The sequence below is a fragment of the Anneissia japonica genome, unplaced genomic scaffold (assembly GCF_011630105.1).
Source record: "Anneissia japonica isolate Jap-2015-1 unplaced genomic scaffold, ASM1163010v1 scaffold4446_len648930_cov198, whole genome shotgun sequence".
Classification (NCBI taxonomy): domain Eukaryota; kingdom Metazoa; phylum Echinodermata; class Crinoidea; order Comatulida; family Comatulidae; genus Anneissia; species Anneissia japonica.
The window spans coordinates 75,839-89,203 of NW_022683639.1; the positions used below are offsets into that span (position 1 = coordinate 75,839).

The 13,365-nt window shown below is 31.6% G+C and overlaps 1 protein-coding gene across 7 annotated transcripts in view; it reads right to left on the bottom strand.

Annotated features, from left to right (window-relative positions):
• The window catches only part of LOC117100290 (kinesin-like protein KIF1A), a 45,264-nt gene that overhangs the window by 20,482 nt on the left and 11,417 nt on the right, over nt 1–13,365 (bottom strand). For all 7 annotated transcript variants that reach the window (XM_033239956.1, XM_033239982.1, XM_033239970.1 and 4 more), the window contains 12 exons: nt 12,318–12,397; nt 11,981–12,159; nt 11,592–11,775; nt 11,399–11,471; nt 11,206–11,314; nt 2,500–2,582; nt 2,101–2,169; nt 1,619–1,797; nt 1,186–1,332; nt 871–1,081; nt 373–463; nt 57–237 (listed from right to left, as the gene is read on the bottom strand). In XM_033239956.1, coding sequence (XP_033095847.1) covers nt 57–237; nt 373–463; nt 871–1,081; nt 1,186–1,332; nt 1,619–1,797; nt 2,101–2,169; nt 2,500–2,582; nt 11,206–11,314; nt 11,399–11,471; nt 11,592–11,775; nt 11,981–12,159; nt 12,318–12,397 — 1,586 coding nt within the window. The remainder of the gene's footprint in view (nt 1–56; nt 238–372; nt 464–870; nt 1,082–1,185; nt 1,333–1,618; nt 1,798–2,100; nt 2,170–2,499; nt 2,583–11,205; nt 11,315–11,398; nt 11,472–11,591; nt 11,776–11,980; nt 12,160–12,317; nt 12,398–13,365) is intronic.

Sequence of the window (13,365 nt, forward strand, 5' to 3'; positions counted from 1 at the left end):
ATTTTTTAGATGTCATGTTGTTTGAATACTATACAGAATTTAAAATTAAAACTCACTTGAATTGACAGAATATATCAGCATATTCCGAAGAGATACCCATGCCTTGAAGGACAGTCACACGGAAACACATCTTGCTGCCAATCTTCATGTGTTCAGGGGGCTCCACAAACGACTCAAATGGTATATTGAGGGCGATTTCATCTTTATCAGTATCATCGTTACAATGTTCAAGGAGATCTGAAAAAATCATTTAGTTTGCTCATATCATCATAAATATTGTATTTCTCAGTTTACTATCTGGAGCCTAAAGTTAAAAAGATATATTTCTTTTGGAAGAAATTAAATATGAAATTGATTAAAAAATTAACAAACCTAGATCAGAGTTTTCTCTCTGGCCTTCAACAATGCGCAGTTCTTCAGACGATAAAGCTGATTGGCTCATACCCGTTGGACTACGTTTCATCTGATAAAAAAAAAAAAGCCAAAAAAGTAATTATCTGTTTTGCTCCTTTCTGATTTTAGAGCACTTGTGCTTCATAACCAGATGCTTTAAAGGAATTGGCTTGCTGTCATTTACCAAGTCTCAGCCACAACACATGCAAGTGTTGAAAGTAACCGCTATTACAAATACCGTATTAGTATACTTTACTCCAGGCCGTCGACCTATGCTTCATTGACCCTTGGTTCGGACCCCTCCGTCGGACCCCTCGTCGGCAAATTTCTGGCGCCACCGCTGGCTGAGACATGATATTAATGTGTCCAACCCTTGTTGACGTGGAACCGTCAGGGAACGGGACATTATAAACTGGGCAGTAAAGTAAAGTAAGTTGTGAGCAGAGAGTCAGAATCTAAAGCATGTCTACCACTTACCTTGGTGTTGAAGTATTCTTTATCATTGAAGCTTATCTTAGCAATAGCAGACTGCTTCCTCCCAGAAGACTTATCCAATGCCTCGTCCTCAGGACTGACATGCTGGATGGAGATACGAAGGTACCCTTGCACATCACCTCGCTCATTCACTACGGCAACCTTCTGCACCAATGAGATTGGTACTAATAGGTTGCTAAGATACACGAATGACCTGATTTTAGAAAGAAGGTAAAATTATTATAACAATAACTGCAATGAAGAGATTCTCAATAATACATTTTTTTAAAGGATTCAATTGAGGTGTCATTACAATACCTGCCAACAAGCCTAAACCACGGGAAGCGGTCGTAGAATGGATCCCTACAGGTCATCGCGTTCTCCAGTGTCCCATTCGATTCTGGGGTCATCGACATCCCGTCACTCTGGTTGTCATACATTTCTCGCATCATTTCCAATCTCTGCCTACAATGAAAAAAAAATGAGATCAAAAGGGTCTTTAAATCAATAAACAATTATTTATAGCAATTTGAGTAACTTTTAAATTTCTATATTTAAGTTATATACAAGTTTGGAAATGTTACCTATCTGTCTAGATTACACACATCACTATAAATTTCATGACAAAAATAATTATATTATCTTTTTCATTTTTATTAGCATCATTATTTTTTATTAATTACATACATTTAACATTATAGTCAATATTTCAGTACCTAAAAACTGAAAGAAAAATCTATGTTAAACATACTTTAGTTTTTCAATACTCCAGTAGTGGGTTGCTCCATTTTTCTTATCTTGAACTTCAATTGCGACAACAGTACGTGGAAATGGCCGTTGTCCTATATCTTTGTTGTCTTTCTCTGAAAGCAGTTCCGCTGGCAGAGGTGAGTAGAGGGTATCCGTTAACAACACAAATTGGAACTCAACCTAACACCAAAAAAGATTGATTTTAAAATAATGCAATTCAACTTGAATTTAAATTAACATCATCCTCATGATCATCACTATCATCTTTAGCATCATCTTTATCATCACCATCCTCCTCCTCCTCATTATCATCATCCCCATCAACATCCTGATCATCAACATCATTCTTCTGTTATCCTCATCTTTATTATCATCATCATCTTTCTCCTCATAATAATCATCATCATCTTTCCCAACATCATCTTTCTGCTCATCATCATCCTTCTCCTTATCATCATCATCAACAGTTTTGCCTTGTCATACCTTTTTCTTGAGTTCAACACTGATAGCATTGGCCTCCTTTAGGTGAATGGCATTGCCCCACAAATCATCCTAAACCAAAAAATAATACAACAAAAATCAGAGATTTAAAACTCATTAGATTAAATTGACCAAAGATTGGATTTATTCGGGGTACAGTAACATCAATCAGGGGCAGCACAAGGAATTCCCCGACAAGGGGTCCAAGCTCAGGTAGACACCCCTGGCACCAATGATTACCCAAGAAAGACTGTGGGGTGCTCCTGAATAACATTTTCTCAACATTTATGTTTCTTTTTATTACGGTGTAATAATAATGTAACAAGTTCTACATAATTGTTTTGTTTCATATTTCTTGTTTCGTTTTGAATAACCATTTACAAAAGTTTGAACGGTACTTACTCGTATAGATGTAAATCTGTAATACTTCCACTTACGGATAGCCCAGGCAGCCAGCTGATACTCATGCTCCCCCCAGCACCACCCTGCAAGTTAAGCAAAAAACAGTTCATGTAAACATATTATACCTTTATTAATTTACAGAAAGAACTCCTTAAAAATTAATTAGAATTCATTAGATACAAGATATATGTTTGTTTAGGCAAGACTTTTTTTAAACCTTGTTTAGCGGACCTATTGCCAAGTTTATTTTTGGCCAATTAGCGCACCCGGCCGTCACCATGAAAAAAAGAAAAATTTCAGAAAAAAAAAATTTTGTTTTATTACGCCCACCGCTGCCTTGAAATCTCCAAGAATAAGATATGTATATTTCTTCTTTAATTATATAAATTTAAAGCATTTAACCATCCCACTGTTTATATTCAACAATTAATTTCATTTTTATTTTCTCCTCTGGATGTTTTTGGCAAAACCATTTGCTAAATAAGAAAACAAAATTTAATTTTTTTACCCCCTTCTCTGACGATCTTTAAGAAATTAAGTTCGCGTAACAAGGTATACAAAAAGTCTTGCCTTATGGTTTGAATTTTTATTAAGTTATTGGGCTGGCACAAAAAATGAAAGAACTCAAGAAAATGCTATTTGAATATTGTCATTGAACTTTAACCTCAAGTATTAACCTCAAGTAGCCAAGATTGTCAATTGTAAAATTTATGACACAAGCTATAGATATTCCATATTATTAATATTTTTCTAAGCTTTGTAATTATACCAAGTATGGATACCAAAATGTGTGCTTATTAGACTTGGGAAGGCTACAGTATATTGTAAGAATTATTTTGATATCTTGTCCTCGTTACCTAATTACTGGCGGAGCAAAGAAAGAGGAGCAAACAACTTACCTGAATTGGACAGGAATCTGTGTTCCTATTGGTTGGTGCTTAACAACCACAAGAGGGCGGCATGCAATGGCCAGTTGCATGCTCCCCTTAAATTTGCTCCATTAATTACAATTTTAAGCATAAATAAGCACAATTAATAAAAAAAAAATGAAACAGTTTAGCTTATTTGTGATTAATAAAAGCAAATTAAGAAGCATGAGTTATGGTGAGATTTGTTATAATTAAATATAATACCATCTATGGTAAATACATTAGGGTATACAAACACACATCACATGAAGAATAAAGATAAGCTAATCATAAAGTACTACAGTAATATTAGTAAAATTATTATTATTACTACTTTACTATAACAGTTCACCTTATTTTTCATCTACTAGAATGTAATTTCACCTTATTATCACTATTATGACCGTTTTACTATTCACTATTTTCATTGTTATTGACTTTTGTTATCATTTAAACTGATGATCATAATTATGCAAAACCAATGACACAAATACTAAATGTGTTTCCCTCAGAGGTGCTAAATAATATCTTTATGGGATAAATAAAAAAAATGAAAATGAAAAAAAAGTTAGTAAATATATTAGTATCCTTCCTAATCTTTGAATGTATACACTTTTCATATTTCTTTGTATCTTTGTCATCGTTTTTATATAATCTTGTCTGTGCCCGTTACAGATTCTTTTACAAGCCTTAAGTACATTAATATATTGATTTTCTTAGAAGGTTTGGATTTCACACATAGGTCAAATGTGTAGAATACCAAATAATCTATATTTGCCAATATTATATATATATTATAATCTATATTTGCCAATATTATATATACTGTCTCTTATACACATCTAGATGTGTATAAGAGACAGTATATATATATATTTATTATTATTATTATTTATATAGTGCCTTTTCTTTGTTGATACAAAAACGGTTTTTTCCCCTGGTCATTGGGTCCACGTACTTAAATGTTGCTGCTGGTAATCAGCGCAGGAAGAGGCAACCCCACCAGGTGCACATTTGTACTCCTGGGTAAAAAGAAGCAATGTAGATAAAGTGCCTTTCTCAAAGACACAAGCAAAATGTACTGTATATCTACAGTATATAGCAAGAATTTTGAATAATACTCAAAAACTAGTAAATGTATAATCAGCAGATACTATCTATAAAAACCATAAAAACATTTTCATAGAACTTGAAAATACAGTAAATTACATTTGACAAAAGACATTTTTTAGTACACCTACAAAATTAAAATAAATAAATTTAGTACAAAAAAAAGCTAAACTAGGTATTATTTTTCAAGTATTAGGTATTATACTAAATTTTTCATTACTGAATGTACATAAGAGAAAATAATATATTGAAGTTTGTTGTTTTCAGGATCCAAAAAGGACAACAGTTTTTTTTTTAAATAACTGAGTTAGTTAACACAGCGAAAAAAGGAATAAATAAAAAAAATAAATTAAGTTGCCCAATGCCATTTAAAAATGACTACTACTGTATATAAAATGTTGAAATGCCAATTAATTCAACCCAGCTTCTAGCGAGAATGCTAATTACCTGTACATTATTTTCTACTTTATGGAGTACCAACAAATGCATGTATGATTTTTTAATTGTATATCTTGACAAAAATTATACAATAAAAGATAAATGTTCAATGAGGGAATGATAGAAAAAAACATTAGTAAACAAGGCAAAAAGCAAGCAGATTATAAAATAAACAATAAATAAAGCAACAAAATAATAAGATTTTTTTAAATATCAATTAATATATCAATCAGTATTTTATGCACAATTCAAACAGTTCCATCTCATATATGTCTACACAAAGTTTCTTAATGATTTGGAAACATCAAATAAACAATACAGTATTTTCATAAGGCATAAAAGATTGAATACAAAATAAAATTATAGAGTAATAAATAATTCTTTTCATTTATCTAAATCTTCATTATATATAATAAAAATATTATGTCAAAATTTATTTTCAAAAACCTATTTTCTTTTGATTTGGGTATCAACAAGTTAGTTGTTTGTAATCATGGAGGAAATGTAATGAAACATTCAAAGAAGACAATGATGTTAATAACAAGAGCACAAAGTACATGAACAGGGTATTTAATGTTCATACATTTTGACATTCAACATATTAACATATGCTATACAGAAGTGCCCATCACACTATTAGTTTTTAGCTTACAAAAAAAAACTGTTGAAAGCATTTTGAATTCAAAGCAATAAGAAAATAAACTGTTTAGTTAAAGATAGACTGTCTGTCAAAATTTTGATCTGGGGAGCATTGGGGGGGGGGGAATTAATTGCATGCAATTTCTAATTTAATTTATCAAGTTCCAAAATAAATGTTTCTGACTTTTTACTACAAAATCCAGAAATTCACAATTAGCCAAATTTAAAGGATGCAAAGAATACAGCAAAAGTATAATTTTGTGTATATCTCTTAGCAAGGAAAATGTTTTCATTCTTTTATTTTAAATTACAAAATAACTAGTATTTCAATTTTGATGTTCTACACAGACAGAAAATCTTTAAGTAAATTGTGCAATGAACATAACAAGTGCAAAGAAAAAGTTTCAAATAATGGAGCAAATTAAAGGGAGCCCTCGTCGGTTGGCCATGCATTGCAGCACCCTCATGCTGTCATGTGATCTTGACCTACTGTTGGAGCAACTTTAGTTTAGTAACATCTCCATTTCATTTCTCATGCCAGTTTCATGTTTGATATTTACACTTTGCTTGTGTCATATGAATGCAAAAATGCATGGTCACACTCGTGCAAACAGTCTCGTCAAAAAAAATTGATGATGTTGATGAAATTATGTACAAGGCAAGGTAATCTACATTTGTTAGGTACAGTTCGTTTGTATATTTCTATTTCATTAGTACACTCTGTATGTTGTAAGTGCAATAAATCTCACTTGATTATCTATTATAATAATTTGTATTTTTCCGGAAAAACAGACTTGCTTTAGCAACTTATTATATTTAAAGTAATCTGAGATTATCTGTTGATTGTATAAGGCAATATATAAATAAAACATTTGTTGTATTTTTTATTAATGTTTATCAAAGATTATCCTGAACATAATATAATAACAATTAATAGATATATAACCTGGATATTGAATTGTTGGACTAACAAGTACAGTGTAATGTAGAATTAATTAATATCAGCAGTAATTGGATTAATAAAATGTAAATGTCTTCACTCCAATGTCATAGTGCAGTGAGGGATTCCAACACACAAACAAAAATTAAAAGATGACAACAGAAAAGGGAATTAGAAATACAAACCAAATCATTTGATATGAAACTCACATTTTATTTACATCTGTTTGGTTTTTATCATATTCAAATATATGTACATATGTTATTATAATTATATTCCTTATTAATTTAATATTTTGCTGCCAAACAATGGCAAAATAGTCTTTGGAATATGGTTCCTGTCTAGGAGACAAAAAATATGCAAAGAAACAATTGCATTTGCTAAGAATAAAAATTTAAGAAGAAAGAGAATATGGAAATTCAATAACCAAATAAATAAATATCATAATTATCATAAATAGAATACTTAAATCAATACTCTATTACAAAATATGATCACAATATTGAAATAAAACAACATAAAAAAAAAAACCCAAAAGAATTGAACTACCATAAAATTAAAAAATTAAACTGAACAGATTAAAAAATAAAGCGCTTATATATAGAAAAATGGAATATTTATTGTTGAATTCAGGATCAAATAACTTAACTAGTAAATATTGTATAAATTTTCATAGATTTATTTTATAAATGTATATTGACTGGTATACAATTTTTGCAAGATAATGGAAAATAAATATTAGATATAAAATACAAAAGAAAAATGATTTATAAATAACATAATACAACATGTTATAATGTATTTATCCAATACTTATACATAAAGCGTAAAGTGTGTCCAGTTAAAGTCAAAATGTAAATGTATTTTCTCAGCTCTATAAACTTGGCAAGAACTGTTACAGACAAGAGCCAGACAAAGTTAATCCCCATAGAAATACATACAGAAATTTTGCACTAAAAGAAAATATCAGCCTAATTATTGGTACACCTTTAAGATATACTTAGAATTTACTGTTATACATCGCACAAGGGAATTGCAAAGAAGTGTTGCAGCAGTAACTAAGTCTGGCATGTCTAGTACTTCTCCCCTTTATATTTTGTTGTAGACCACCAAGTTAAATTTCTACCAACAGAAAAACCAAGGATGACGCGAGGCACAGTGTCACCAGACCAATTTTGTCTGAAGAACAAAATATTCCCCCGCCTATATGCAAGCACTAACATTCATTTTCCTAGCTAATTAATCATCCAAAGAGAAATTATGTAACTCAAGGGAAGTCAGAGAGCTAATTACAATCTGGAATACATTTATTGAGCAATGGTTATTGAACATAATCCTTTGCAATATAAATTTTGACCTCATAACCTAATTTTATTCAAAGGTTACCTTCAGCCTATGTGAGAAGAAATTCCATCAGTAGGTGAAGCCCTATAAATTTTATTAGATTATCCTGCTACCCCACAGTAAAAAATTTAAAAAAATGGGAAAAGGATTTTCTTCAAAAAAGACATATCGATGGCGGTGGGTATGATAAAAAATTGGAGAGAAGTACATTGCACATAATAGTATTGGCAACTGAGCACTTTTTACTATAATGGTATAATTTTGGGATTTTAGCAAAAGTGATGTAGGAATTGATAAGCTAAACATTTTTATATGACCTTAGATAGTAGCCTCAAGCAAGAAAACCAATTGGCAGCTTACATACGTATTATGAATACTAATTATATTTTTTGAAGTTTTGCATGGTGAGTATAAGTAACAAAATAATTAAACTTCCAGTATACGATGTGTAATATTATAGTTTTTTGAGGTAAAACCACTGGTTGATAGTCTTGCTATTCTATCATGTACAACACATAAAACTGTGTTTTTCTATCCTTCATTATTATATTGCAAACTGATTTATAAATAGATGCATTATGCATAGCTTAATTTGACTGTGAATTAATTAAATTACTGTCATAATTATTATTCATGTTTGATTTAACAATATGTAGTACATAAGTTACTGAAGCATCATCACACACTAAATGGCGCCTGGACATAATTCAGGGCAATAGGCTTAAAGAAAAGGCAGGTTAGAGTGGACAGAGGACAGACTAGGCCTGCATGGTGTACAGTGGTGGTGCAAAGGAGGGAGGGGGACAGCCCCCAGTTGCGGTGAGAAAAGAACAAAATTTGTCGTTCAGAGGAAAAATTCTGTGCAATTTTATCACAATAGAAGATTAAAAAATCATTTCAAGTAAGGCGCCCCCTGAGGGATTCTGGGCTGCTCCTGGTCCTGTTCACTTATGTTTGTCAGAAAATTCAGCCTTCCCATTGTAGACATCTGATGTCCTGTGTGCAGAGCCGTAGATAGAGAGAGTTCGGCCAACTTGGCGCATGGACGCCATGTCCTTACCAAACAGCCCAGGTACATATGCGCGCGTATAGCTTTAATGTTTTGTTTTGGTGACAACATGGCCAGTGTAAGTCATGTGATTGCGATCCACCCAATCACACGCGCGTATATCGAATGCCGTGGAACAGAGTTGTCCAAACTCACTCTATCTACGGCTCTGCCTGTGTGCAAAGCATGGCGCCGCCAATCATGGTGTAAGGGTTACCTTGCAGGTGACAGACAGTATGTTAGGCTAAGGAGGGCAGACTAGATACAACGTTTCTACTACACATGGGCCAAATGGCGTAGGCTTAATATATGATTGCACATAATATTCCTGTCCAACTTATACCACTCTATATTATAAATGGACCCATTTTTAATCAGCAGCTGGTAATGTGTAAGTAAAAGGTTGTTTCAATATAGAAAGAAGAAAATTCATAATTGGTTAGAGAACAACAAAGAAGAGTACCATATTGGTAATAAAAATATCAAATACCTGCTTAGAGCAATTCATACAAATAAAAATTATGAAGATAATTGGTCTATGAATATATAAAAAATTTACATTAAAGAAAAAATGAAGAAATTATATCAAGCAGCAGTGTATAAAAACAGGTAAGGATTTTTCCTGACATTAGGATAATATTAGATAATCACATTAATTTTTTTTATAAACATGATAGCACATGGTTTTACTTTAAAAGGCAACAATAAGATTAGTACATGCATAATGATTATTTAATATTTTAAATAAATTATTGAAAAAAAAAAATCTAACCTATACATTTATAAGATCTTACTATAAAAGTAAATTATATTAATTTTGTAAAAGTTAGATCTAAAAATAAAGGAATTTAGCTGGTGGCAAAATGCAAGTGTGCTTCTTCTCCCTCCTTACAGAAAAAATGTTGGTCATGCCCTCTTGTCTGCCCCTTGTTTTTAAAATTCTGGAATATCTACTTACCCCTCCAAAAAAAAAACCTGCACTATATATTAGTAATATTCTAATAATCCATAGAAATGTTTTTAAATATGTAAAAATATTCTAAAATCTAACTATAATCTTTTAACTATTTATTAAAATTAACATAATCAAACTATCTACTTAATCTATGGCAATAATAACACTATGTATTAAACTATATAAATTCATCATAAAAATATTAGTCAAATCTATAATAATATAATTAATTGTATAAAGCTTTTTAAATTTGATGACTTGTAAAAATATAATAGTATGTGACTACCAAAAATATACAAAACCATCCATGTGTAGGTGCACAAATGGAAATATAATTATGGAATTTGTCAGAAAAATCCAACATCCAAAGAGACATATGTTTGCACATATGTAGTATTATCAATTTTATCCTGATACACATTATACAGTAGAATCCAAAATAAGGGGTCACATTCAAACCAAAAAAAAAAGTTTCCCCTTTAATAAACTTTTCCCTTTGAATAAAATAAACATCAGCTGCATGTCATTAAATTCCATGTTTTATGCTTATTGATTATTTTCTTTAAAAAAAGATTTATGTATGTATTGTGTACAACTTGTTCATACTTAAGAGATATCAAAAACAGCAGATCTGTTATGTTACATTTAATAATGTCTATAGTAACTGGATATTTAAAACACATCCATTAAATAGACACACTGTTCTACTTTAACGTATAGTTTTTTGTCTTAGATATAAAAAATAAATATAGACATAATACTATAGTGTTTATTAACATTATTGTTCATACTTAAATAATGGATATAAAAAAAAAAAAATATATACATTATTATTGAAATGCTGTTATAAGTGTATATCTTGTCCATACTTTAATATTTATCATCGTAATATTATACAAAACAAATTTATTTTTATAATATAGACTTCTGGATTATGCAATAAGTGTACATTATTTATCTATATTTAACATATGTCATACAAATATGTCCATTCATTCTAATATAAGCAAGACAATATGATAAGTAAAGATACTATTGCAAGACTTGTAAACTTACATTAACATTGCATTATGTAACTCTTAGACAGCATTTCCAAGGAGACACTTTAAAAGCACTTTATATTACTATGGTAACAGAGTTCAATATGTTGCCGTGGATACTGTGAAGTCATCGATAGGCTACCTATCAGATACTATTAATCACCTGAGCTCAGAAATGGCAATAAAATAACAGCTAACAAGGAACAGGACTGACAAGATGAATACGGAGAAATTATATATGTACCAGAAAACCATTGCAGCAAAGAGGATGGTGAGTAACTTACTTTCGAGATTGTCATCGCCCTCTTTGATGTCAGGTGGCGGAGATGTGGCCGAAAGCATGGAGTGCGTCTCCATCTGTTTCTGAAGAGCTTGTAATTTGCTTTCATAATCCTGAAATTAAATGATAACTCAAGAATTTGATATTAGGGTAAAAATTCAATTGGTAATTAATGTGAATATAAGAAGTGTTCTTACCAGTCGTTGCTGTTCTAGTAATTGGTCTGCCTCCTCCTTTTCTTTCTTCATTTGTGCTTCCAGAGCTAATAATCTATAGTAAGATGTCATAAAAGACTTAATGAAATGTATACATCTTTGAGTTTCAAGCTTTGTCATCGTATTGTATCATATTGCTACAGTATGTATAGATTCAAAATAAAGCAGTCTTTACCGTTGTTCCATCTCCTCCTTCATATTGATGCCTTGCTTCTGTAGAAGCTCATTTTGAGCAAAGAACCAGTCCACTGGCTCCTTAGAGGGAGCCTCTATCATCGGTGATCTGTTCTTTCGTTGACGAACCTGCTCAGGATGGTTGAAACGGAACACATGGAATTTTCCAAGGATAACACGGTAACCTATAAAACGATGGGAGTAAAAACAAATCAGTAGATAAGAAAAGTAGAAATAACTTCCAACCTAGGTTCTTCAGAACCAGAACATGGAACCAAAATATCCCTATGCATCAGCAAACATACATAGAGCCATGGCTCACCAGTATAAGCTGGTGATGATCACAATGCTTTACAGTAGCTCTCCACATGATGGCAAACTACAACTCACCAGAATAAAGTTCCACAGGTTCCTCGACCTTCTTTCCATTCACATAACAGAGACACTCTGGTGATATTGGCATGATTAGAACAGAATCATCTGAGTTATCAAACAGACAGTGTTGGCCATTGATGCTGGTACCGCTTAGCTGGATGTCTTGAGGAACCTTGGCAGATGATAGCCCAACCCTATTACAAAAATGTTTCCATTGTGTAAAATTTATGTTTTAGCAAATATTTGTAGCTAATAGTTTACATAATCCTAAAGTTATAATCACATACTTCAGATAAAAGATAACAATATAAATAAGATATATGTCTTGTATAAAATAATTTAACCACCTTACCTTGTAATACCATTTTTAATGTAATAAAGTAAACACTCTGACATCAAGGGGTCTTCATTCAGATTAACTAAATGTGGAGTCTGGAGAAAAAAAGTTAATATGAACACTTTAATTAATATTTTATAAAAACTATAACTAGAACAAAATTTGGTATGCATCTTGATATGTTACAACAATAAAGTTATCTTGTATATTGTAATATTATTGGAATTTAATGGATTTCACCTATAACAGTGGAACTGCAAGATGTAAGTAAAACAAATAAAAAGAAATAAAAGAAACAGTTTGTAAAACTAAAGCAAGAAAGCTGTGCAGAAGTGTAGGCTGAGTTTGTTTTGAGGGGGTGCGAAAATTGAGAATGTATGTGGACACCAACCAGGAATGACTCTTAACATCCTCCTCTCTCCTTCCAAGGACAACAACAACAACTAATGTTAGGGAGCCTCGCAAAATAAAGCAACGCGTATACGCGTGGTTGGGGATTAAAATCTCTTCGCGTTGCCGACGAGTGGTTCAAGATACTGATCAAAAATGTTGGACGATTCCATTTCGCGAATTAGGGTTCGTTTTCCGACGTTTTTGTTCTACTTGTTTGCGTCGGTTTATCTCGTGATTTTGATGTACTTTAATTTATCGACAAGTCTCTTTTCTATGTTTTGTCATAAGTTTCATTCATTATTATGAATTAATTTTAATACTATATCCTGTCATTTGTTATTGAGCTATTCTGTAAAATTTAAAACCGAAATGTCGAATACCAAGACTCGAAACCCACTGAAATTTCCTTACACTTTTATACTGTATCATAATCAGGCCAAACTCATATTTTTTCCATGAATATTGACGGGATAAACGCAATTTAATGCCAGTATATTGCTTTTTCTAGAACTATTCATAGGAACATTCCCACGCTCTGCTTTTATGGAAATACAGACTGAATCAAAGTGTACGTGTCATTGATCTTGCTGCCTGCCGAGTTATGCATAGCTAACCCTTTTTACGCCGCCCAGTGTAAACCAGGCCAAACTCATGTTGTTGCCATGAGCAT